The following is a 22805-nucleotide window of genomic DNA, read 5'->3' on the forward strand; positions in this document are numbered from 1 at the left end:
GTACCCGTATTATTACACCTGTAACACTAACAGTAATACCGCACTTGCTCACATTTCACCTGTAATACCTGCGACCGTCTGGGATTATATGCCAAACACATCTCACAGTTCACACAGGGTGTGCATGCATGGAGAGCCAGCAATAATGGATGCTGCAGACTGCAGTAGGTCCTCTGTCACTTTCCTGCAGGCCATGCTAATGCTGGTCTAGTCGAGCTAGCTCTCGTCGCGGCGCTCATGGGCTCATGGCCGGGTTCTCGTCGTCACGCAGGGCCCTGTTTATTGTGCAGATGTTACTGTTAGATATTTAGTTGTTGATTTTTAGCAACAATTTAGTCCAAAAATAGATATAAAATCGTGACCTATAAACATGTACAAAAATACTAACTAACAAAAATATTCTAAAAAATGGATGCGTGGGGCACGTGTGTAGGGATGAAAACGATCGAAAAAACAACTAAATTGTTTTTGTTTTCATATTTTTTGGTCGGGACGAAAACGAAAACGAAAACCAACGGTCGAAATACGGGATCAGAATTGTTGGTTATTCGAAAACGATAAACTATAGTCGGAAAGATAATTATTTTGTAGTTTTAACAAAAACATAATAAAGTGATGTATTGTCTAAATTTTAAGATTTAGAAATACACAAACAACTCTTTTTCATCATTCATAATAGTTGGAGTAATTATAACATTTGTTTTTCGCTTATTCATTCACTTGAACACAACAAAAGTTTATAACTTAAATAAATTATATGCTAGATCTATCTCATATTATATAAAACGGTATTAGCACGACTCGGAAACGAAAAATACGAAAACGATCGAAAAACTAGCTAAATCGTTTTCGTACCGTTTCTAATCAGTTCCCGAACAATTCAAAAACGATCATGGAAAAACAGTATTCGAAACGGGACGAATTCCCGTCCCGTTTTCACCCTGCACGTGTGGTCGCTAAGCTAAGCAGCTAGCGGTAAATGGTGAGGAAAAGGAAAAGTTTTGATTCTCTCCTGCCAATTCTAAAAAAAAAAGAAAAACTTTGACGGCAGTAAGACACTATATAACTGGCGGGCCGCACCGATATGGTAGTATGGTACAGTTCGTACGGATGAATGCGTTTAATTTTTTCTTCTCCATCTGGGATGGATGAATGAAGGGAAAGATTCAGCGAGATGCCCCAACAAGCAGACACTTGGCACGCATGCAGTCGAAGGATGCCGATGCCCATCGCATCATGTACGAGATCATCGGCTAATCACTACCGGAATCAATAGCTTCGTCGAGTGCTCATGGATCGATCAAAGTTTTCGAGCCGAACATGCATCTGCTAATCTACCTGACTCTGACTACTAATGACTAGATAGCCGTGCATGGATGGGTTGCGTGGCAGCCGAATACGATCAACGGCCATGCACGCACGCAACGCAAACTCCATGGGCTAGCTAGCTGATCGACCCGCTAGCCGCTAGCTCCAACTGAATGAAGAGGACCAGCCAGCACAGCAGGGCCTCCCCCGGATGCGTGCCGTCGTCCCCATCGTCCTGTCCCTTCACCGGCCATGCACTGCGGCCTGTACACGTACGTACGTATGATGTATGCAGTCTGCGCGCTATACGCTGATGCACGCAAGTATGCTTTATAGGGGCTGGCATCGACAGATCGACTCGTAGTCGTTGTCGTCCTCGCCGCGTCTAAACCCTTAGGCTATCTGCAGCGCTCGACGCTACCGCTCCCCTCCCCTTGCATGTCGGCTGTAAAAGGCACCCTACGGCCACAGCGGTGCCCCCTACAGCGCCCTCTACGCGTCGGTCCTCTTCTCTCTCCCCCTAGATCTAGCGTGTCACTGTTCATCACCCTAAACACTATACTTTGGGTCCACGAGTAATTGTTAGTAGATAAAAAAATGATAGTTGGTATAGAAAATGATATTTTATAGTGGTAGTGGGGTATAAGGGAAGTATTTAGGGGGAACCGCTGCGGGAGATGAAAAAATAGGGGGAAATAGGGGGAAAAGTGATATAGGGGGAAAATTTTAGGGGTAACGGTTGCGGATAGCCTAAGACCGTGTTCAACGCATCCCGCCAGCCTCCCCCTCCACTACCTGTGACAGCTACATGCATCCCCCTCGGTGTTCAACGCATGACGCTATATGAGCCTCTACCGGCAACAGTGCAAGGGGAGAGGCCGGTACTCCGCCAGATTAAGGCTGTCCGCAGGCGTTCCCCCTAAATTTTCCCCCCTAAATCTTACTATGCAGCCACGTCAGCAAGATTCCCTCCCTCATATTCACTCGTCCCGCAACCGTTCCCCCTAAATTTTACCCTACATATCCCTCTACTCATTAAATATACATTTCCCTATAACTAACATAACTAACTTCAGTTTTTATTTATATTCTTTTCTGTTTTACGTTAGGCTTAAACAGCTCGTACTTTTTACCAAAAAAATATATTTAATTATTTGTAATACATTACGCATAATATAGAAAAAATCAAATAATTTATCATTTATTTGAAAAATGCATACATCATTTCATTTAACATTTAATTAGTAAATGCAAACATTAATTAACAATTCTGGTATGCCAAAATTTTGCATATATATTGGGACGCAATATAATGAACGACACTTTCGTTGCAACATAAACCGTCCAGTCGTACGGACGAAGCCAGGAGTGCCTTACAATGGAAGGCACGGTTGCCTTTCAAAGGAAGCCACAATTGGCTTTCAATGAAAGCCCCCAGCTTCCCCCTGAAGCCGCTTTGGTCTTCCCTATATATATGCAATCAATCTCTAGCATAATGTACGCCCATTGTTCTGAGTTCATCAAGTTAGCCATAGCTCGGTATGTCTCACAGTCATACGGAAGATGATTCTGCTTCGAGTGATTCGAGTGATAGTGAGGACGAAACTCTTTTGCTAGTCAACCTACTCACCCTGAACATTGCGGCTCAACGCCATCACCGACGACGGTCGGGTTTACCTCGCCGTGTCATTCACAGAGATCATTTTGCTGGAGAAAACCTCATCCAGCATCACTACTTTGGCGCGAACCCAGTGTATCCACCCCATGTGTTTCGTAGAAGGTACGCACTTCATATTATTGTCATAGGTTATCATTTGTTCAACTTTTCACAAATAACCAATGCAATTTTGTTAGGTTCCGCATGAGTAGGCCATTGTTTCTCCGCATTCTGCAAGGTCTTCAACAGCACGATACTTACTTTACACAAAGAGTAGACGCAACTGGTATGCCCGGACTAGATCCATTACAAAAAGTTTGTGCGGCAATGCGGATACTTGTTTATGGGTTACCTTCTGATGCGGTAGACGAGTATATTCAAATTGGGCAATCAATCGCTAGGGAATGCCTTCATCATTTTTGTCGCACAATCATTGCATGTTTTAGTGGCTGGTATTTACGAATTCCAACTCAAGATGACATTACACGCATCATGCATAATAGCGAGTCTAGGGGTTTTCCTGGCATGTTGGGTTCCATAGATTGCATGCACTGGGAGTAGAGAAACTGTCCAACGGCTTGGCGTGGTCAATTTTGTGGCCGAAATGGTAGAGCATCGATGATACTGGAAGCAGTAGCATCGTATGATCTATGGATTTGGCATGCTTTTTTTGGCATGCCTGGGACAAACAATGACGTAAACGTGCTCCACCGATCCCCAGTATTTGACCCAATGACTACTGGTCGAATGCCACCAGTCAATTACACAGTAAATGGTCATGCGTACAACTTCGGTTATTACCTTGCTGATGGTATTTACCCCAACTGGCCTACTTTTGTCAAAGCAATCCGACACCCATACGAGGAAAAGAAAGTATATTTCACTCAGATGCAGGAAAGTTGCCGAAAGGATATTGAGCGTGCATTTGGAGTTCTTCAAGCCCGGTGGGCGGTGCTCCGTGGACCAGCTTATGGTTGGGATCGTAATCGTTTGACAGAGATAATGACAGCTTGCATCATCATGCACAACATGATTGTCGAAGACGAAGGGCCTTTTGCTGCAAACATTGATTTCGGAGACATCTCTTCAGGGATTGAACCATCTCAAATTATAGGAGAAGGCCGGGCGGAATGGGTTATTAACCACTTTGATCTTCGTCGCCAAGAAAGATCGTGCTCACTTCAAAATGATCTTGTCGAGCATTTATGGGCTCGCCGTGGAAGTATGTAACAATTATGTGTCGTAGCTGCTTAGTTCACACTTAAATTAAGTCCTTGTAATGTCATGTCGTCTATTTAAGTATTCCAATAAATTATCAAAGTTGTTTCCAAAATGTCCGGACAGCCGGCTTCATATGTGTTGACATACATCGATTTTGTGTACCAGCTACACCATAACATGTATCTTCTTTTCTACGAAGTGTAAACATAGCATTGCAATTGATCTTGGGATTCATGTTTTCTTCTACAATATATAACATACCATAGAATAGGCACAAATATTGTTCAAACATTTATCACAGCCGAGTTCATTATTTTGTAATACAACAACACACAACTTAACATACATTGGTTCGACCAAATAAATAGTGTTCTCGAAAAAACAGTATCTTAAAGGAACTAAGGTAAATTGTCTGAACATCTGTCAACAGCACTGTCGACCACATGTAACAGAAGCGTTCACGATTACTCAAAACTAAATATAAACTGCTGCATTTTTTTCTGTTCCTTCATCATTATCCAAACTTCTGGATCAACATCTTCTTCATTTGTCGACAGCAGCATCTGCAAACGTTTGTTTGCCGATTCGAGTTCTTCAAGTTTGAGTTCCCTTTGTCGAATGCTTAACTTTTGTGCTTCCAATTCCAATCTCTTCTTCTGTATGTCCCTGTCTTCTTCACTGCTCTTTTCTTTTTTTCCCCTTTTCTATGGACCTCTGTATTTGTTTTTCAGTAATTTCTTGTAATCGGCTTAAGTATTCAGGAGAAGAAGAAGATGCACCTTTCTTTCTTTCTGCTTTACTGTAATCACGACCACTGGGCCTTTTTCCTGTCAACCCAGCCGATCCACTATCAGTCTCTGGTGCTTCAACTGATGGACACCCCGAAGATGGTATTGATCTTGCATGTAATCCTCTAAACGAATGTCTTTGACAGATGCTCTCCCATTTCGGTTCCCCCTTCAATTGATGCCAGCAGTGCATATAATGGAATGGTTTGTTCTCCTCATGAGCAAACAAAGTAGCTGCCTTCGATGTCTGCAAAATTGGATGTTCAATTACAATTAGTACAAGGACACAAAGTTGTACTATAAATAATAATAGTTGAAATTGTCTTACCTTATCCTCGTCACTTAAGCCACTTTGTTTCTCTCTTAGGACTCTGGCGTAGTATCCAGAGAATTTACTGACATCAGCTCTAATCTTGTCCCATCTGCTGATAAGTGCTCTGTTAAGTCTACAAGGAAACTCCCCCCTTTGTTCATTGTACCTTTTTTCAATTCTGGCCCAAAGACCCTCCCTCCTTTGTCCAGTGTGCACAATAGGGTCACTACTAATTTGCAACCATGTAGTACAAAGGAGTATGTCTTCTGGTGCTGTAAAGTTTTGTTCTTTGGATTTCTTATGCTTTTGAACAGGAGGTGCATTTTTGCCTGGACTATTGATGTCCTGAACACTTTGTTCAGCATCTGACTCCAAGTTTACAGGTAATTGAGGTATAGTGTTCGAACCCTGCAATAGTGTACTTGTATGTGATGCAGGATAAGAATCTGTGTATGGACTCACTCCAACTGAACCAAGAGGGTTCCTCACAAAATTCATGTAATGATTCCAATATAGTGCAGATTGCGAAGCCGGAATCATGGTAGATTGGGAACTAGTATTCCCTGTCTGAATAGGAGCCCACATTGTAGTTGGACCTTGACCAGGACTAGGAAAATTAATGTTTCCCATCATGTTGCAATCGACAGGATTCTGGTGCATGAAGCCCGTTGGCCATAAAGGGGGTGGGGGAGGAAATTGCTGGGCATTTGAGGGATTTGACATCGGCTGCGACAATGTCGCATTGTTGGCAGGGTCCATGCTAGGATATGTGGAGATGGCAGACATTTAGTCATATGTTATAAACTGAAGGCAATCGACAAAACGAGGTACATAAACAACACACAAAGCATATGAACAAAGAAAATAATAATAAAATGATCTCACGAACTTTTTCAGGAGGAACAACAGCATTAGAACATTTAAGAGTCAACATAGTTCACATACTACAAGGATCTTAACATCATAATAACTTAAGGTCACGAGGTAGCATTGAGACTTAGACATACATCACAGGACTAGTTCGACAACATGACAAGTTGGACACCCCGAGTACTTGGATGTTCAAAAGGCTATCCTGCAACTACTGCTGGAATACATGGAGCTAATAAAGATTCCAGTAGCTATTACGAGTTGACCTATCTGAGTCGCTGAAGTACCACTCATCACTCACATCGGGGCAGTAGAACTCCTCTTCATCGACAGATGGTTCAGTAATTGTTGGAGGGGTCGACGGAGATGTCGGTTCAACACTTATGTCATCCCCGTCGTACTTAGCAATTTCAGGAAAAGCTTGGACTTTAGCCTCTAAGGCATCTTGGTGAAGCAAATCAAGTTTTTCTTTCATGGCAAAGAGGGTTCTAGCTAATATCTCTTCATCATGCATGTGGTCTAATGCATGATCTACTAATCCACCAAGGGATTTTGTGGCATCCTCGGCACAGTCGACAAGTACTTTAAGCAAAGACTTCATGGTATCTTCTTTCGAGGATGCCATTCGCAAGTGTGCTGCAAAGAATAATATATGAAGAAACACGTGCATATCCTTATATACCATATAGGCTATACGAATGAAATACTTCCCAAAACCATTAACAAAATTTTTGGCAGGGACATGTAATGATTTGAAATGCAGCAGTGATATAGCAGGAAGGAACATAACCAATTTAGTGAAGTATAACACTGATAATGTTGTGAATGTTAAGGGCAATGTATGACAATGATATTTAAATAAAATTGAGTACTAGGGTATAGAGATGTTTATCATAGCTTGGTCATGACTTATAGAAACTTGTAGTAGCCGTGACATAATACGTCAGTTGTTTGTATATGATAGGTTAATTGTATCATTAGTTCATCGACATATATTGTGGAAATAGGTGAGTGTTGCACAAAACTTGAAGGATACAAAAGAACAAGCAATGTACTCCATGTAAGGAGAAACAAATCTGACATAATAAAGAACTGTGTGCTCAGCCATATGTTGGTGAACAATACAAAATGTTCATGGATAGATATTGTGAAAAAGGTGAGGGTTGTACACATAACTTGAACAATACAAAATAACAGACATTGTACTGAATGTAAGGAAATATAATACGACATACTAAAGATATGTGTGTTCAGCCATAATTCGGTCAACAGAACAAAGTCATGTAGTTGTTGTAACAATATACAAACCAAGTATATGAAGGTCCAAACAATTTATCTATCCTCCAGTCGTATCCAAGGGTGACAAAAAATTTGTGATGAAGTAGTGCAATACAATAAGGTACGACATAGACCTAAAAATTTTACTGAACATCATTCATAGTAACTAAGGAAGTAAAGGACCCTCTGAAACGTTAATGACACTTTTAGCTACTGTAATAAACAATGACCATTACTTTGGCTCGGGTAAGGTAACACATTTTGGCTTACCCAAGGATGAATCATGCTACTACTTTACTAAAATGGTCTATTGTTCTGGACAGTGGGGACCAAAATATTTGGCACAAGACATGACAGTTTAAGGCAGATTCGAAATGAAGCCGTAGTGTAGGGTTTCAAAAATATGGCAATCTGCAGACCATTAGGCCGTAATAGTTTGCAGTACCATTTGTTCCACTAAATATCAAGGATATTCAGCGGGATTAAGAGTACCATATAAATTTAACCCTAAAAGGCACACCAAATCCGTGGACTTGTTTGCACCGGGGATAAATCGTTTGTTCTCGGATGTAATGAAGAACGGTTAACAGGATTAGTCGATTCGTGTACTAATTAGTTCATCAAACAGGGGCGCATGAAGTACAGAAACCATAGGAGACGAAGGGCGTACCTCAAGATCCGAAGATTTCGGTCGAAAGAAGAGGAATCGAAGCGAAGATGTCCGGATCCGAGGAAGGTGTCGATGCTCGGAGCGGGAAACGAAGGAAGCGGTCACGACGAACCTCGACGGACTCGGATTTGCGGCCTCTTCGTCTTCGGTCACGACCGGACCTGCTTGCTGAGCACCTCGACTTCGTCTTCCACAGACCCGACGGGGACCGGCGCCGACGCGACCTTCCCGCGGTAGATTCGCCGCCGCCTCGCCGGAAATCGCCGTTCCGCAGACGCCTCGAACGGGAGAGAAGAGGAGCGCGAAGTGTCCGGTCGGTGGCACGTGCGGATTCTTCCGCGAGAAGCAGGCGAGGGGGAGTGCACAGTGACGCCCTGCATCTGGCGTGAGAGAGAGGAGGGTCGCGGCGGAGGGGAGCGGGTAGCGGCGAGCGCTGCGGACGCTAGGGGTGAACAGTGTCCCCTAAATCGTGAACAGTGAAAGGGGAGGGGAGGGGAAGGGGGGAGCGTTGCAGTCAGTCTAAGAGGGCGCTGTGGCAGCCCCCTTTCCTCGCTATACGTGCGCGTCAGTGTTTGTTAGAGGAGAGAAAAATGATAATAGATGATGAAAAGATATGGAAAATAATATTTTTATGTTTGTAGTGGGGTATAGAGTAAGGATTTAGAGGGAACCGCTGTACAGGGTGAAGATATAGGGGGGAAGAGAACGCTGACATGACACGTGAGTGAGATATAGGGGGAGAAATTTAGGGGAACCGCTGAAGATAGTCTTACTATCGATCGCAGGTGAGGCTGTCTGCAGTCGTCCGCCAGGCAGCCCCCTCCCCTTGATCTGGCGGCTACAGAAGCCCCCCCAAGGCTGCAACGGCATCCCTACAGGACCCCCTAGCCATCAGATTTGAACAGTGAACCGCCATAGCCAGCGTGAAGCAGTCGCCCCTTTATTCACTGTTCATGCGTACGGTGCTTTTTTAATAGGTAAAGAAAAAATGGTAATAGATGATGAATAGGGTTAGATAATGATATTTTATGATTATAGTGGGGTATAGGGGGAGAATATAGGGGAAACCGCTGCGAGAGATGAAAAAATAAAAGATAAAATGTTGATAATGTGACGCAAAAAAGTGATATAGAAGAAGAAATTTAGGAGAAACCGCTGCAGACAGCGTGAGCTCGCCATCCGTCCATGCACGGGCATGCAGTCACTGACCATCCGTTTCTTTCCAGCTGCCGTTTCAGCAGGTCGGGGGTCGTCATGGTTGCTGTTGCTCTACAGCTTCGTCTGTTCGCTCGTTCCTGTAGAGTCCGGGAACTTTACAGAAATTTCAAAATAAACAATTTATTTTTATAGGAAAAAGCACAAAAAACGAGAAAACTTTCAGTATAAACCCAAACATTCGTGTCATATCGTCGATCGGATACAACTTGTCAACAAAGATTACCGGCCATTCTCAATTTCTCACTATTCTTCTTCATCCACGTGGCCTCAAGTTGATGAAGGTGACCATTGACCAGCTTCCAATCTTTATTTTCGCTTCAAAAAGTATTACGAAGCTGGGCCAACGTTCAGGAGGACAGTGTTGCTATTTTAGCACGATACCTCACTGCAGCTCGTACATACTGCTTCCTGCTGCGCGAATGCATTAATTTGCACACATATGGAGCAAAGGCATGCATGATCGACAAAGAAAGGCATATAATATGTTGAAGCATGGATACTTGTCATCAATTCCGTAGACAAATATGTTGAAGCAAGGTGTGCCCTCAGAGGCTAATAAGATTACAACAAGTATTTATGATTTGAAACCAAATCCATACAAAAAGAAAAAATGCCTAAAATAAGCCATATAACGTTCAAGTGAGATATTCAATTGTTCAGATATTCAAATTCTTTGAAAAACTCAGCACAAACATTCAAATGTTCAGATATTCAAATTCTTCGAAAATGTTCAGACTTTAGACAAAAAGTAACTCTAATATAGCAGCTTCACACACGCACGGGGGACAACTCCGAAACTGAGTGGGCAGAAGACTTAACACGGTCGAAAAGCTAAAGCCTATGGGCGAGCAGCAACCGGTGCTGGAGCTGGAGCTGTAGCAGCAGCACCAGGACCAGGGCGGGGGCCTCCTTGTCCACCAGCAGGCCTATCCTCCTGAACACAACACAATGCGAAAATAAACATATTATTATCCACCACAAAATAGCATTGAGGAGGCAGAACGGGAAAACAGAAGGATACAAAGAACAAACAGCATGCATTCCTTGAGAAGCATATATAGCAATCTAAATTGCAAGTAGCAGGACAAATTAAGGTCTAAGCACTGGCAAAGTTTGCACGAAAGAACAGCACTTGGCAAGCCAGTACATGAATAATACAACTGTAAGAATTTCCCATCCTTAAATGATCAGCTAATAATGTGAATAATAGCTGACAAAGTGAGCAAAATGGTAGTAAATATTGGGACCTGTTCATCCCGCAGGCACTGTTATTGCCATCGGGGCAACGTATTAGTCCCAAAAAAACATGATATTTCAAATAAGATGTGCTCAAGCAGAGGCAAGCAGAACATATAACATAGCAAGAAAATTCTACTTTTGACCATTTCCCATTCTTAATGATCAGCTAAACAATTATGGCCATCAGCTGACAGTAAAAAATGGAGCAAATGTTGGGACCTGTTCATCCCACGGGCACAACATTAAAGCCATAGGGGCAACGTAGAAGTCCCAGATATGTGGCATGTCAGATCAGACTGGAAGCAAAGGTTGCTCTTTAGCAATTTTAAGTTGTATCTAAGTATTAACAAAAAAAAACTGTGGCCAGTGCTGACAGGCAGAGATAGAAACATGGATCACATCCACGTATGGAAATTTCCCATCCTTCATGATCAGCTGAAAACAAAATATCAACTGACAAAGTAAATAAATGGTACGTGTCAGGGACATTTTCATCCCACAGGCACTCCGGACTTGCCATCGGGGCAGACATGAAGTCCCAAACAAACATATGTTCTACCCTATACATGGAACTTCAAGCTCGCTAATCTAAAATCGGGGATTATGATCCTACCAATATCATTGCAAATTTGCATAACTCAGCACAAAAACGATCATGTCAATCAAGGATAGCAGACTCTAATCACATACATCCTATTTGAATTGGCCGGATAAGAACACATGGTAAACATCTTACAGCTGAAAGGCAAATAGTGAAATACGGAGTATAACTGAAGGCAGTTGACCATTAAGACAGGGCTATCAAGACATCACGAGACCGGTGTATCTTACTTCTTACAGGTACTAATCAGAACAGTAAATGCTATCAGAAAACAATCAGGTGTGTACATCAGAGGAACTGGAAACAGTTAAAAGGTGCATCATAGAGAAGATAAACTAACCAGCAAAAAGACTAATTATACGGGCGCTAATCAGAACTAAGTCACAAGAATGCATTGACAGATCTCCTTCTTAACAACTTATTTCACAGGATATTCATTATAAACGCTAAATCGGTCGGCGATAGAACGCTAAATCGATCGGCGATAGAATGATGTAATCATACCCTGCGCCTGAAGCGCTCCGGCGGCTTGCGGTCCCTGCGCTTCTCACGGGATCGGACGCGGACGATGTGAGCGTGGATCGCGCACGAGACGCAGTGGTGCACCTTGGCGTACAGCTTCGGGAGGACGTAGCCTGAGCCATAGAACACGTTTACCCTCGTCAAAACAACAGGTTGCATTAAAGATTTATTACTAACGAAACAGATCTAGAGGAATAGAGAGATTTTACCATCATAGACGCATGCTTCCTGGACGTCCCTGATGGCCGCCTGTTCCACGATGTTCCTCACCTGAAACCTCTTGATCGCCTTGTCCTGTAACGAGCATCAAGATCAAGGACTCCACCACACGGGTAAATGAAGAGAAAAAGAAAGGCGACTGTGGAGGCATCTCCTCACCTTGGGGCAGCACTTGGCGCAGTTTGAGCACCGGATGTACTTGACGTGACCGCGGCCATGCTTGTTGCGGCCGCCGTTGCGGCGCTTGAAGGTCTGCGGAGAGAGAACAGGGAGTAAAATGGATTAGATTCGAGATGTACATGCACAGGGAGGAAGATCGAACTTCAGGCTTGGTTAGGACTCGCCATGGCGGCGGCGCAAGAGGTCGAGTCCTGAAGCCGCAGTAGGGTTTCGTGAGATGAGGGAGGGAAAGCTTTATAGGCAGTGGGACGGATGGTGGAAGAGTACTGGGCTGGGCCCTAAACTTTGTACTGGGCCATTGTAGTTTTCTTTGATCGGCATATATTTGTGTGTCCAGGAATAGCGCACGATAAATCGAGATCTAAGAGGATTTTTACCAGAGCTTAAGGCATTGTGCTCTTGCATGTCGATTTTTTAGTTAGTGCTTGGTTCCAAAGCCAAATGAAACGTCTCCATACTAGAGAGCGGTTGCGTCAGTATTGAGCATAATTGTTTTCTTTTTCAAAGTCACTCTATCCTACGTAAAACTGATCCAAACAATAACAAATTATAAGCAAATCGGCTTCATCCCACCATATTTCGAAACCAAATACTACTAAATAGATCAACCTTGCAAAGATTTGGGGTAGGTAGCCAAAAGTACAATGATATATCAAGAAGTAGCTGCCCCAGGAGAGTATGTACAGTAGCAACTTACAAAGGAACCCGAGCCTAAAAAAATGACGTTACTTCAGCAGATCAACTGCAACTATAGCCAGCAGTGAAGTGGTCAAGTAGAAGCAGCCAGAAACAACATCATACCAGAAGCCTAGACTTTATGCTTGTCCCAGAGAAACCTAACCGCAAAGTTACACATGAACTGTTGCGCACCCAAATCTGAAGCAAGGCCACCACCGCCAGCCCCCGAGCTAGGTCATAGCCTGATTGTATCAATGATTGACGCGATCAGACACTCTGAAACTTGGATAAAAGAGCGTGCTTGGGATACCATGATAGTATGTCTAGTCCTTTAGTGCACTCGACTGTGTTCATGCCAGTGGCTCAAATACAAGATACATGTGCTATGTCCAGATGATATGGCCGTAGACAACAGCAGCACAGATGTAAAACAATGCGCGACTGATCAGAGTCATTGGTACACAACAACTAATGTATTCAGAAAAAGGTACCCAGCAAACTGTCTGTTGCACTGCACATACCTTATCCGAAATGTGTCAGTATAAACATGAATGATGATACAAATAATGGTATGGGACTCAGGAGTGTGTGCAGAATAAAGAATAATTACCTCAACCAAAGAATAAAAATGTGTGCTTTGGTTTTATATATATATATACTGACAATTCTTCTGTACCATTACAAACCGAAAAGAACTAAATCAGTACCGCTAACAGTTCGTGTATCAACTCAGACGGGGGGTGGAACAATATTGTACAAACCGTATGAAGTGAGGGCGTGAGGCAATCCTTCACCTCAGGATAAGGGTCACTTGGTCAAGACTAAGTTCCATCATTTCGAACTGTAGATGTCTTTCCTGCAGGTCAGACAGATGGAAGTATCTTCCTCCCTCATTTGACAGCTACACTCCAAGTTCTTAGGAGCTTAGTCATCCCAATCCACATCCCAACCATCTTTGCTATTTGTCTGTGATCTCAACGAAAGGCCATTTGCTGAGACACTGCCCGTAGGCTTTTTATCCACAGGTCCTGCCGGTGCTTCTTCATCATCCCAGTCATCGTCCCAGCCGTCTTCCCAGCCATCTGTTGTGCTTGCGGTGTTGTCCACCCCCGAAGAGTTTGGTGCCTGACCTCCCATCTCAAGCTGTTGGTACGGGACACCATCATTGCCTTTTCTCTTTGCAAACTTGCAACAGGCACATCCAACAGCAACCAAAACAACAGTGAAAACAAAAAAAGAGGCTCCATAAGCTGGATTCAAACGCATTGCATAGGCTGTAAGCTGCTGAAACTGTTGTTGCAAATCATAAACCGATTTCCTCTCTACTGGCTGCCCAACATGTATGATGCAGTCTACCTTTCCATCACTTAAAGTAATATTCCCAGCATCTGAAGTGGTATATGTTATGTTCATCTGGTTATAAAAATTGAACCAAAAAAATTAGAGGACAACAGAATCAAAATGACAGCACATATAATAAAATTTCAAACAAAAACTTGGAATAGTAATTTATCCCTCTGTTCCAAATAGTAGAGTAGTTCACTTTAGCTTTATCCTAAGTCAAACTTCTCTAACTTCGACCAAGTTTATAGAAAATTTATAGAAAAATACACCAATATCTACAAGACTATGACATCAAATTAGTTTCATTGAATTCTCCATGAAATCTCTTGATAGTGAATTTATTTCAGCTTGCAGATGATAATATATTTTTACCAAAAAATTGGTCAAAGTTAGAGAGAAGTTTAAGTTTTGACAAAACTAAAGCGAACTATAATTTGGGGAACAGAGGGAGTATTATATTTAGACAACCATGCATTTCACCCTCTTCAAACATGAGAAATAAAAGCAGCTCGGTTGCATCAGATATGTAAGGAATAGACTCAGCTTGTATGCTCAAAGTCAAAGGCCAGTATTCTGGTTAGTCTCAAAGGTCACATGTAGCTTCTCAATCTCAAAAGGAATGCACAGGCAATCTACCCAGTCCAACAACTCAAAAGTAAATATTGGAGTGGGAGAAAACCCTAATCCTGGGTTGGACATGTATTAATAGAGAGGTTAAGTGGGCCAAAGCCCATTACAATAGGGGCAAACAGGGAAACCCTAACAATATACGGGAAACCCTAACAGTTACTCTCTAACAGTAAATACCCTACTACTATAGGTACAGGCCCCAAATGAACACGTGAGGTGAGGATGGGAAACCATGAAATATGTTACGCTCTAAAGTAAAGGTAATTTTGAAACACATGGCCCTTCATATATGACCCTAAATTAATTTGGCTGATTCAGTCACTCAAGTAGCTCTCAGCATCTATTCAACCTGAATATGTATACTATTCAAGAGAACCTAATGCAAATATTTTAACAGAGTAAATTGCATACCTGTCCAAAGGCACCCTTGATAAGATGTAGAGACTTCTTATCATTATCTGTATTTGATGACGGTTCTTTGACATTAATGTCAATGTCATGCTGGCCTTCATTCTTGACAATAATATATGACCCAACTGATGCTGCAAGAATAAACAAAAGACTCATTTTATATTCATGAAAGTGCAGACCATCGTATGTTACATAATCCTTACTATGATTTCCATCATAGTAAAGCCTCGCCCCCGACATGTAGCAGAGCGTCACCCCCTCCACCACACGCCGCGCAGCAAAGCGTCGCCCCCTCCACCACACGCCGCGCAGTAGAGCCCCGCGAACCCCACCGTCATCGAGCAGCAGAGCGCTGCCACCCTCCAGCTCACCGGCTATGGTTGCCGCTGGAGATCCACCTCCTCCTATTGGCGCCGAGGTATCTCCCCATCCCCTTCCTCCCTCCCCTGCTCTTTCTTCCCTTCTGTTCTTGGTTGCTCCCTCTCCTGCGCGTTCTGTACCCTTTCCGTTCAGCTTTATGCTCGATGGAACATGTTAATTCAAGACACCTCTCGCTCTTTCTCTCTCTGCCATCATCTTTATTATATAGGGATTACAGGCAGCAAGCCAGGGGAACCAAGGTGTTCCGTATGATCCATCCAAGGACCCTCTTTTGGGTTCAAGCATGTTTTTTGGGTCTTAGTATATATGAACAATTATAAAACTATAACCATCGATTTATGTTCGACTAGTCACGACTAGTCTATCATAGTCACGACTAGTCTACTAGTCAGTAACTGCACGACTCGACTCAACTTCTCGACTCGAAAACATTGAGGTTAACTAATAGTCGGTTCACATATTATTATGTTTATGTTGGGCAACCTTTGAAATTTCTTCAACTTAAAATTAAGGATATCCAAGCTTGTAAATTGTCTTATGACCTGTTACTATTTTCTTGTTTTAAGATAGCTTGATTAATTTAGCCAGAAATACATCGTGAGGCACTTCCCAGCAGAGATTAATACAATCACGTCTGTGACTAGAATCACAAGGTAATTGTACATTGTACTCACCAAATTATATATGCAAATAGTTAACACTACCAGTGTTATCAAATCATCTGGTTAATTGCGATTAATCGTCCTAGCCAGTATTCTGGACTCGATTAGGGGCTATGACTCGATTAGGCTAATTAATTTTCTGGTCATCGACCAGAAACATAATGGAATTGCTGGGCAGCTTAGGACATGGGCTTAGGCCACTTGGACTCATGTTTTTCAGCCCAACTTGCAACCCTACATGCACCCACCGGCCACCACCCTAGAGCTACCGTCCGTCATGCCTGATTTGTATGTTAGTCTTGATATGTATAGGACGACTAGGGCCAATCTTCGACGACTAATAGCGACTAGTCGCCTGGTCAGTCCCATGGTGACTAGGATCAACTAGATGACTTGACTGAACACTATTACTATAAATGCAGTTTATTCTAAACAAAAGTACAAAACACATGAAATGAATCACAATGCTCCTACCCTTGCAACAAAACTAACCAAAGCTAAAATGCAGATACACATGAACATTTATGAGCTACAAATTCAATACCGCACTTCTGATTTTGACTCAACATCCCTGATACGGCAATTGGACAACAAGGGGAAATTCAGATAGCCGTATCTCAATAAATTATTCTGCTGGATTTCGAAAAGAAATCAAGGCATTACCGTCCTCAGAAACCTGAAGGCAGGCAGAAAATTCCTTTCCAGAGGAACACTTATGCGAGGCATCACACTTCTCCATCGCCTCCTTCAGTTTATCAGTCCCCATCCTCCTCCCCTGACTTCCCGTGTCCTCTGGGTCCGTCCCGCCATTCGGTCCTGCTCCACCTCCTGGGGGAGGACTGGCTGCCTTGTGCGAATTCGTCTCCTGTGTGGGTGGCGGCGGCGGCGGTGATGATGCAGATGGCAGTGGTGCCAGTGAATTCTGTTGCCGCTTGCTCTCAGCCTGCTGCTGCCCCGCAGCTGAAGACTTCCCAGAAACGGTAGGTGCAGGAGCGTCCTGAGGAGATCCAAACAATAACAACCTCAGAATCCAGAATCCCGTCAATCTATTCACGGGAACGCTGATCTAAAATGCTTAGCATAGATGATAGGGCTTTCACCTCGCCGCCGGAGTTGGGGTTCTCGCCTTCCAGAAGGCTTCTACCTGCAGAGGCAGGGACACGGAGTAGCGCCGAGGCGAGGAGTAGCACGACGACCGCGGTGAGCCCGCTGGCGCCCATCGGCTGGGACCCCGGCTGGAGACTAGTTACCGTGACAGTCGATACGTCGCCGGATCTGGCAGCGCGGTGTCACGCCCCTGGCCACCGGAAGGTCACCGGCGACGTGAGCCACACCAATTCGGCGACGAAGCGCCAGGAGCACAGACGCAACTCGAAGCACGAAGGTAAGAAAACTTCTATTCAGTTCTGTATTTTTTCTCCCCTCGTTCCAATGACAGGTTACAGTATATATTGCCTGGTCTATTGGGCCGGCCCACTCACTGATCCCTGACTTAACAGCCCAATTACTTATACACAAATCTTGGCTTGAAAGCCCATCACACCATTACAGAATCTCTATACACTAATAGCTTCTACTTCCTCGTCAGCGACCATAGCAGTCATGACATCTTCCCCTGCTGCAAAACTTGCTTGCCCTCAAGCAAGAGCATGTGGAAATTTCTCCTTAAGCACATAGCCTTCAGTTGTATCCAAGCAGCCCTCACTAAATCCACAATCCCGTTGAGCACCAGTACAACCAATACCATATTGTTATACTCATATCGTGCTGTACAGGGAAAACAACCCCCAATTTTCCACAGTCGAGGATGATCCTGGATAGCAAACAAGTATTGCTGCTCTTCTTTCTCTTGCTCAGTAACTGACCACTGCTCTCCGAACTGCTCCACCATAGTTTGCAGACCGATCCACCATGCTTCCGCTGCGCTTACAGAACACTCCCACACCATTGAATCATGAAAGCTTCGAATCAATTTAGTGCTGAATGTTGAGCTCCTGCCCACCCAAAATGGAGGAAGTCTTCTAGTCTTGTCCTTCTGCACTGAGAACACATTCCCATATGGAATGTAAATGGTCACTCTCGGCCACAAATCCTGAACAAAAGCATCAGTCGCTATATTCTCCTTGCCTCTATCATACACCATTCTGAACTGTAAGCCCATTAATTTGTTCATGAATTTTTGTTGAGTGTATGGCTGAGACTGAACTGCCATAGCACCGTTTCCTGGGCTAAAACCAGTTAGCCACCATTGTGTCAGTTCAGATATCCCATGTCGAAAACTACCTTTGTTTTGCCTCCCCTCAAAGATCAACACATTCTTGCATTCCAATCTCACCTCTTGCCCGGTACATGCTTCATATAGAACAAGCATGAAATTATCCTTAGTAAAGGGTGCTGCCCAGTTGGATACATGAGCAAATGAGCCATTTAGAATAGCTTGATCTCCGCACTGGTTAGAACAAATGAAAATAAACTGGTCTGCATCCTGCCTACCAAATGAGGACACTGGTATACCATTTATCCAGGCGATTCCAAGCGCAACCAAGCTTCTGTAGGAGATTTCTGGTGCAAGATGTTTTAAAACCTGTGCTGCCCATTTTTGCATGGTTATCCATACTTCAAAAGTAGAAGCTTCGCAAGCCACACCCATGGATGGCCAAGGCTCAAATGAAGATGGCTTGATATCCTCATTATTCAATAGAACACAAACTAACTGCCTCTTCTCAATAATTTCATTCTTGATACGGCTCCCTAGAAGCTGATCACCAAAACAAGTTTGGGCACTGCCAGAAACAAAATACGCCACATGTGCAGAACTGCAAGTTGTGATTTCGCAGCGCATTGTAGCAACTCCATGTGAAAGATCTTCAGCTTGAAGGGGTGGATGAGCACTGGCTCGGTTCTGAAGTTTACTCGCACAAATCTCAATATTCAAGAGTGCATTCAAGCCATCTTTTAGTGTGCCCAATAAACATGCATCTAGGGTGCATGGTACTCCACAGAGAAGAAATTCCAGGTTCATGTCTTCATCATGTATTCTTATAGCTGAAAAACCTTCAAAACAGCCTTCTTCCTCATCCACTTCATCTGTCATAACCTCAAGTATGTCGCTACCCACAACCTCTTCTTCATGATCATCAACCCCAGCGACGCCTACAATCTCGCCTGCACCATTAGTTTCATTGATTGATTCTGGAGCCAATTCTTGAGAAAGGATACCGCCAGCACTAGTAGCATCAACATTTTTAGCATCCTGCTTAGGGTCATCCTCAAGCACACTGACCACACTAGCAGGAATAAACTCATCCCTGTTTCCTCCATTCATAACCACGGCGGTTGCCTCATCTTCAACGTCACCCTCCTTCTTAGCTGATTCTTTTAAGGCTTCTTCACCTTGAGCAAGCTGCTGCAGTAATCCTTCATGCGTGTGAGTTTCAGCTTGCATCTCCCCATCCCATGCCACTGGAAGACCCATTTCACTGGACATTGAGTATGTACTTACTTGCTGTGACATTCCAACAAACAACCATGGGGCATCAGGCACAGCATCCTGCTTGCAATCGTTGGGCATCTGGTTCCCCACTCCATGAGCTAGACGCTGACAAAAACCAAGTGAATCGGAACCAAGTAACACTTCTTCATCCCAGATCACCTTCTCAGCAGATGTTTCATCGAACGCTGAATAACCAGAACCTCCAAAGCACCTTGGAAGGGCAATGACCTCCTCACTGCAGTAGGGGGGCATTTCATCGAACACAGGAGGGGCCATACCTCCAAGCAGAACTGGGATGTTCCGCCCAGCTGCTTCCACGTTGCACGTATGATCGTGCATACCCTTCTGCTTCACCTCCATCGCCTCCAACCTACTGTCGAGGCGACCCAGGACCCGCATCACCTTGTCCCATCGTTCCTCGCCCTTCTGCTCCGATGTCGGCATCGCAGCGAGCAGGATGCTTGTCTGAGCGGACGGCATCACCAACGGCGTTGTAGCGAGGAAACGCCGCAGATCGTCGATGGAGAACGAAGCCTGCGCCGACGACCCAGCCGAGTGAACGACACCCAAGCAACCCGTCGAACAGGTTGCAGGCTCTGTTTCTCTCGCCACCACCCCACGCTTCCACTTTGCCGCCAGGAACACCAAGCCTCCGCCACCGCCGAGGACCAGAGCTTTGATACCACTTGTCACGCCCCTGGCCACCGGAAGGTCACCGGCGACGTGAGCCACACCAATTCGGCGACGAAGCGCCAGGAGCACAGACGCAACTCGAAGCACGAAGGTAAGAAAACTTCTATTCAGTTCTGTATTTTTTCTCCCCTCGTTCCGATGACAGGTTACAGTATATATTGCCTGGTCTATTGGGCCGGCCCACTCACTGATCCCTGGCTTAACAGCCCAATTACTTATACACAAATCTTGGCTTGAAAGCCCATCACACCATTACAGAATCTCTATACACTAATAGCTTCTACTTCCTCGTCAGCGACCATAGCAGTCATGACACGCGGCAGGGCAGCTGATCGCAGCGACCGTGGCGCCCCGGCGGCTTGACGACAGATCCAGGACCCCCGACGAGGGCGAGGGGGCGCCGCCTGGTTGGGATCTGGAGGGTGGGGGTGGGGCTAGTTATCTGAAAGATCAACGCGTTTTCTGAAGCCTCGGTTCGAGAATCGAGATTTCGTGGGTTTCTAGTTCTATTGGCCGATCGATGCAGGCGATGAGGACTCGATTTCGGGTGCGTGAAGAGGACAAGAGGAAGATTTGGAGGAGGACTTCGCGGCTGCCGGGCTTGGCTGCGAGCAAATTGTTGTTCGTCGCAGCTCGCAGTCAGACTTGTGCCGACCGTTGACAGTTGCGGATTGGTCTCCGGTCGAGAGAATTTGATATTTGCATCATCGAGAGAATAAGCAGATAACGTTTCAAGTGGCAAAATTTCAATTATTTCGTCTCCGTTCGGTTAAAATTCTGTTCAAGGTGCATACAACCTTTGGCACAGGGCACTGGATCAAACTTTGGTTGAAATTTTCATCGTGCAACCTGGGATCGCTGGACGCTGGCGTGCTAAAAGGGGACGGTAATGTAGCTGCAGCGATGAAAAAAAGGCTTATCCATCCAAATGAATCTACAGAACGAAGTGGAAATGGTAAATAGAATCATATGGTAGCAACAAGTAGTGCTATTTTCACGAATGATAACGGGATTCACAAAGTATCAGATTGCTTGGTGTTGCAGTAGGTAGATTAACATTATGTTTTGCAGAAGCATATGAAATTTTCTCTCCTGGGTCTGTGGAATTAATATAAGGGTCTCTAGATTTAGTCTCTAAAAGGCTATCTCCAGCACCTTATTCTTCTGCACCTCTCATCTTCAACTTCACTTTTTAAACAGCGCAAAATAATATTGTGTACAACTATAAAGCGATCGATTTGCTGGCTATAGGCTAAAGAAAATGTTCTCAATCCTTTATAACATTTTCAAAAAAATCCACTATCTATATCTTGAATCTCTAACGGTGTCCTATTAAATTTCATCGTCTATATATCATCCTATATTGTACGGACAATATTAACAGAAAGTTTTTGTGGACCGTATTTTCTTTACCGAAACATTTTGTTCATCTACAAATTGCAAAATCTTTTAATACGTACATATCTAATAAAGACTTAAAAGGCGCAAGGTTTTGAGGCCCTCCCCGCGTTCCACGGGAACGACGCATTGTGACATGGTGACGCGTGTTCTCCCTCGCTGCTAACGAACGAGCCCATCTCGTTTTCTTCGTACAAGCGCTCACGCCCAACACCTTCTCTCTCCCCCCGCTGAAACCCACCTTGCTCTCTCCGTCATGGCTCTGATGCCGCAGCCGCTAGCATCGGCCCCCAAAACGCCCTCGTCCTCCCTGTCTAACCGTCTGCAGCGCCACCCCCTCCCTTCTTGCCTCCGGTCGCGCGTGGAGCTCGCCCACTTGCAACGCCGCCGTGTTTCTCCCTGTGAGGCCGCCTCCGCCGTCCAGCCCATGCTCCTCCAGTCTTCCTCCTACCGACGCAGCCACCTACGAGGAGTCATTCCTGCTTGCGCCCATGGCGTCACCAAAGCTGATCTGCCCGGGCGCCCTCACTGTCCCGTCTCTCTGCTCGGCGCCATAGCAACGGATCGCGCGGAGATGGCCTTGCGACGTTCTCAGCACGACCCCACCTGATCCTCTTTGCGTCGTCATTGTATCCCTCCCTTTGCCTTTGTGGGCCATCTCCAAGGTGGTGGACATGCTGATGCGGATGAGTCTCCGCGTCGTTGTTCTCGATTGTACAGGTTGCCTGACCCTGGCTGTGTTCGGTACTAGCAATCCCTGCTCGCCACATGACATCTCTGGTATTAAAAAGGACATAACTGTGCACGCTCTCACAACCACTCCTTTTTCAATGCAGGTACTGGCATGCACACTCAACCCCTCTCAAGTGATCCAAAGATCAAACTTAAGTATCATGGTTCTTTCTTATATCTCACAATATCCCGATTGTGAAGAATCTCCACAAGTTAGAGTCTCTCATGCCTTACACAAGTGATCACAATCAACACCGGAGTAATGGAGGGAGTAGCATACGCACACAAGAGCACAACAC

At 44.5% G+C, this 22805-nt stretch overlaps 2 protein-coding genes and 3 non-coding genes across 6 annotated transcripts; all 5 read right to left on the reverse strand.

The window, feature by feature from the left end:
- Positions 1 to 9952: 9952 nt before the first annotated feature.
- Positions 9953 to 12290, reverse strand: LOC100284808 (40S ribosomal protein S26-like). The gene is made up of 5 exons (NM_001361360.1): positions 12249 to 12290; positions 12064 to 12156; positions 11895 to 11979; positions 11668 to 11798; positions 9953 to 10257 (listed from the first exon to the last, which is right to left on the reverse strand). Exons 1-5 carry the CDS (start codon positions 12249 to 12251, stop codon positions 10162 to 10164), a joined length of 408 nt encoding a protein of 135 aa, NP_001348289.1. The 5' UTR covers positions 12252 to 12290; the 3' UTR covers positions 9953 to 10161.
- Positions 10490 to 10589, reverse strand: LOC111590041 (small nucleolar RNA snoR99). Its single transcript, XR_004852331.1, has one exon. It is a non-coding gene; the product is annotated as a small nucleolar RNA snoR99 (small nucleolar RNA).
- Positions 10705 to 10800, reverse strand: LOC111590045 (small nucleolar RNA snoR99). Its single transcript, XR_004852336.1, has one exon. It is a non-coding gene; the product is annotated as a small nucleolar RNA snoR99 (small nucleolar RNA).
- Positions 10974 to 11068, reverse strand: LOC111590044 (small nucleolar RNA snoR99). The gene has a single exon (XR_004852335.1). It is a non-coding gene; the product is annotated as a small nucleolar RNA snoR99 (small nucleolar RNA).
- Positions 12291 to 13351: 1061 nt separating the features above from the next.
- Positions 13352 to 17614, reverse strand: LOC100275141 (uncharacterized). Of its 2 annotated transcripts, XM_020541984.3 has the most exons (5): positions 17291 to 17614; positions 16854 to 17187; positions 15148 to 15278; positions 14119 to 14175; positions 13352 to 13947 (listed from the first exon to the last, which is right to left on the reverse strand). In XM_020541984.3, the coding sequence occupies exons 1-5, from the start codon at positions 17408 to 17410 to the stop codon at positions 13687 to 13689; spliced, it is 903 nt and encodes a 300-aa protein (XP_020397573.1). In that variant the 5' UTR covers positions 17411 to 17614; the 3' UTR covers positions 13352 to 13686. The 2 variants fall into 2 exon arrangements, with proteins under 2 accessions (XP_020397573.1, NP_001142780.1); NM_001149308.2 differs by having other exon boundaries at positions 13384 to 14175; positions 17291 to 17568.
- Positions 17615 to 22805: the final 5191 nt, after the last annotated feature.

This window comes from Zea mays, chromosome 8, assembly GCF_902167145.1.
Source record: "Zea mays cultivar B73 chromosome 8, Zm-B73-REFERENCE-NAM-5.0, whole genome shotgun sequence".
Classification (NCBI taxonomy): domain Eukaryota; kingdom Viridiplantae; phylum Streptophyta; class Magnoliopsida; order Poales; family Poaceae; genus Zea; species Zea mays.

Excerpts from the sequence above, each read along its gene's own strand:
- LOC100284808 (NM_001361360.1), bottom strand. Across the intron at positions 11,799-11,894 it reads GGAAGCATGCGTCTATGATG|GCTACGTCCTCCCGAAGCTG; the intron begins GTAAAATCTCTC and ends TCTATGGCTCAG. Across the intron at positions 10,258-11,667 it reads CGGAGCGCTTCAGGCGCAGG|GAGGATAGGCCTGCTGGTGG; the intron begins GTATGATTACAT and ends TGTTGTGTTCAG.
- LOC100275141 (NM_001149308.2), bottom strand. The coding sequence starts at position 17,410 with ATGGGCGCCAGCGGGCTCACCGCGGTCGTCGTGCTACTCCTCGCCTCG. Across the intron at positions 17,188-17,290 it reads ACCCCAACTCCGGCGGCGAG|GACGCTCCTGCACCTACCGT; the intron begins GTGAAAGCCCTA and ends GGATCTCCTCAG. Across the intron at positions 14,176-15,147 it reads TCAAGGGTGCCTTTGGACAG|ATGAACATAACATATACCAC; the intron begins GTATGCAATTTA and ends TTTTATAACCAG.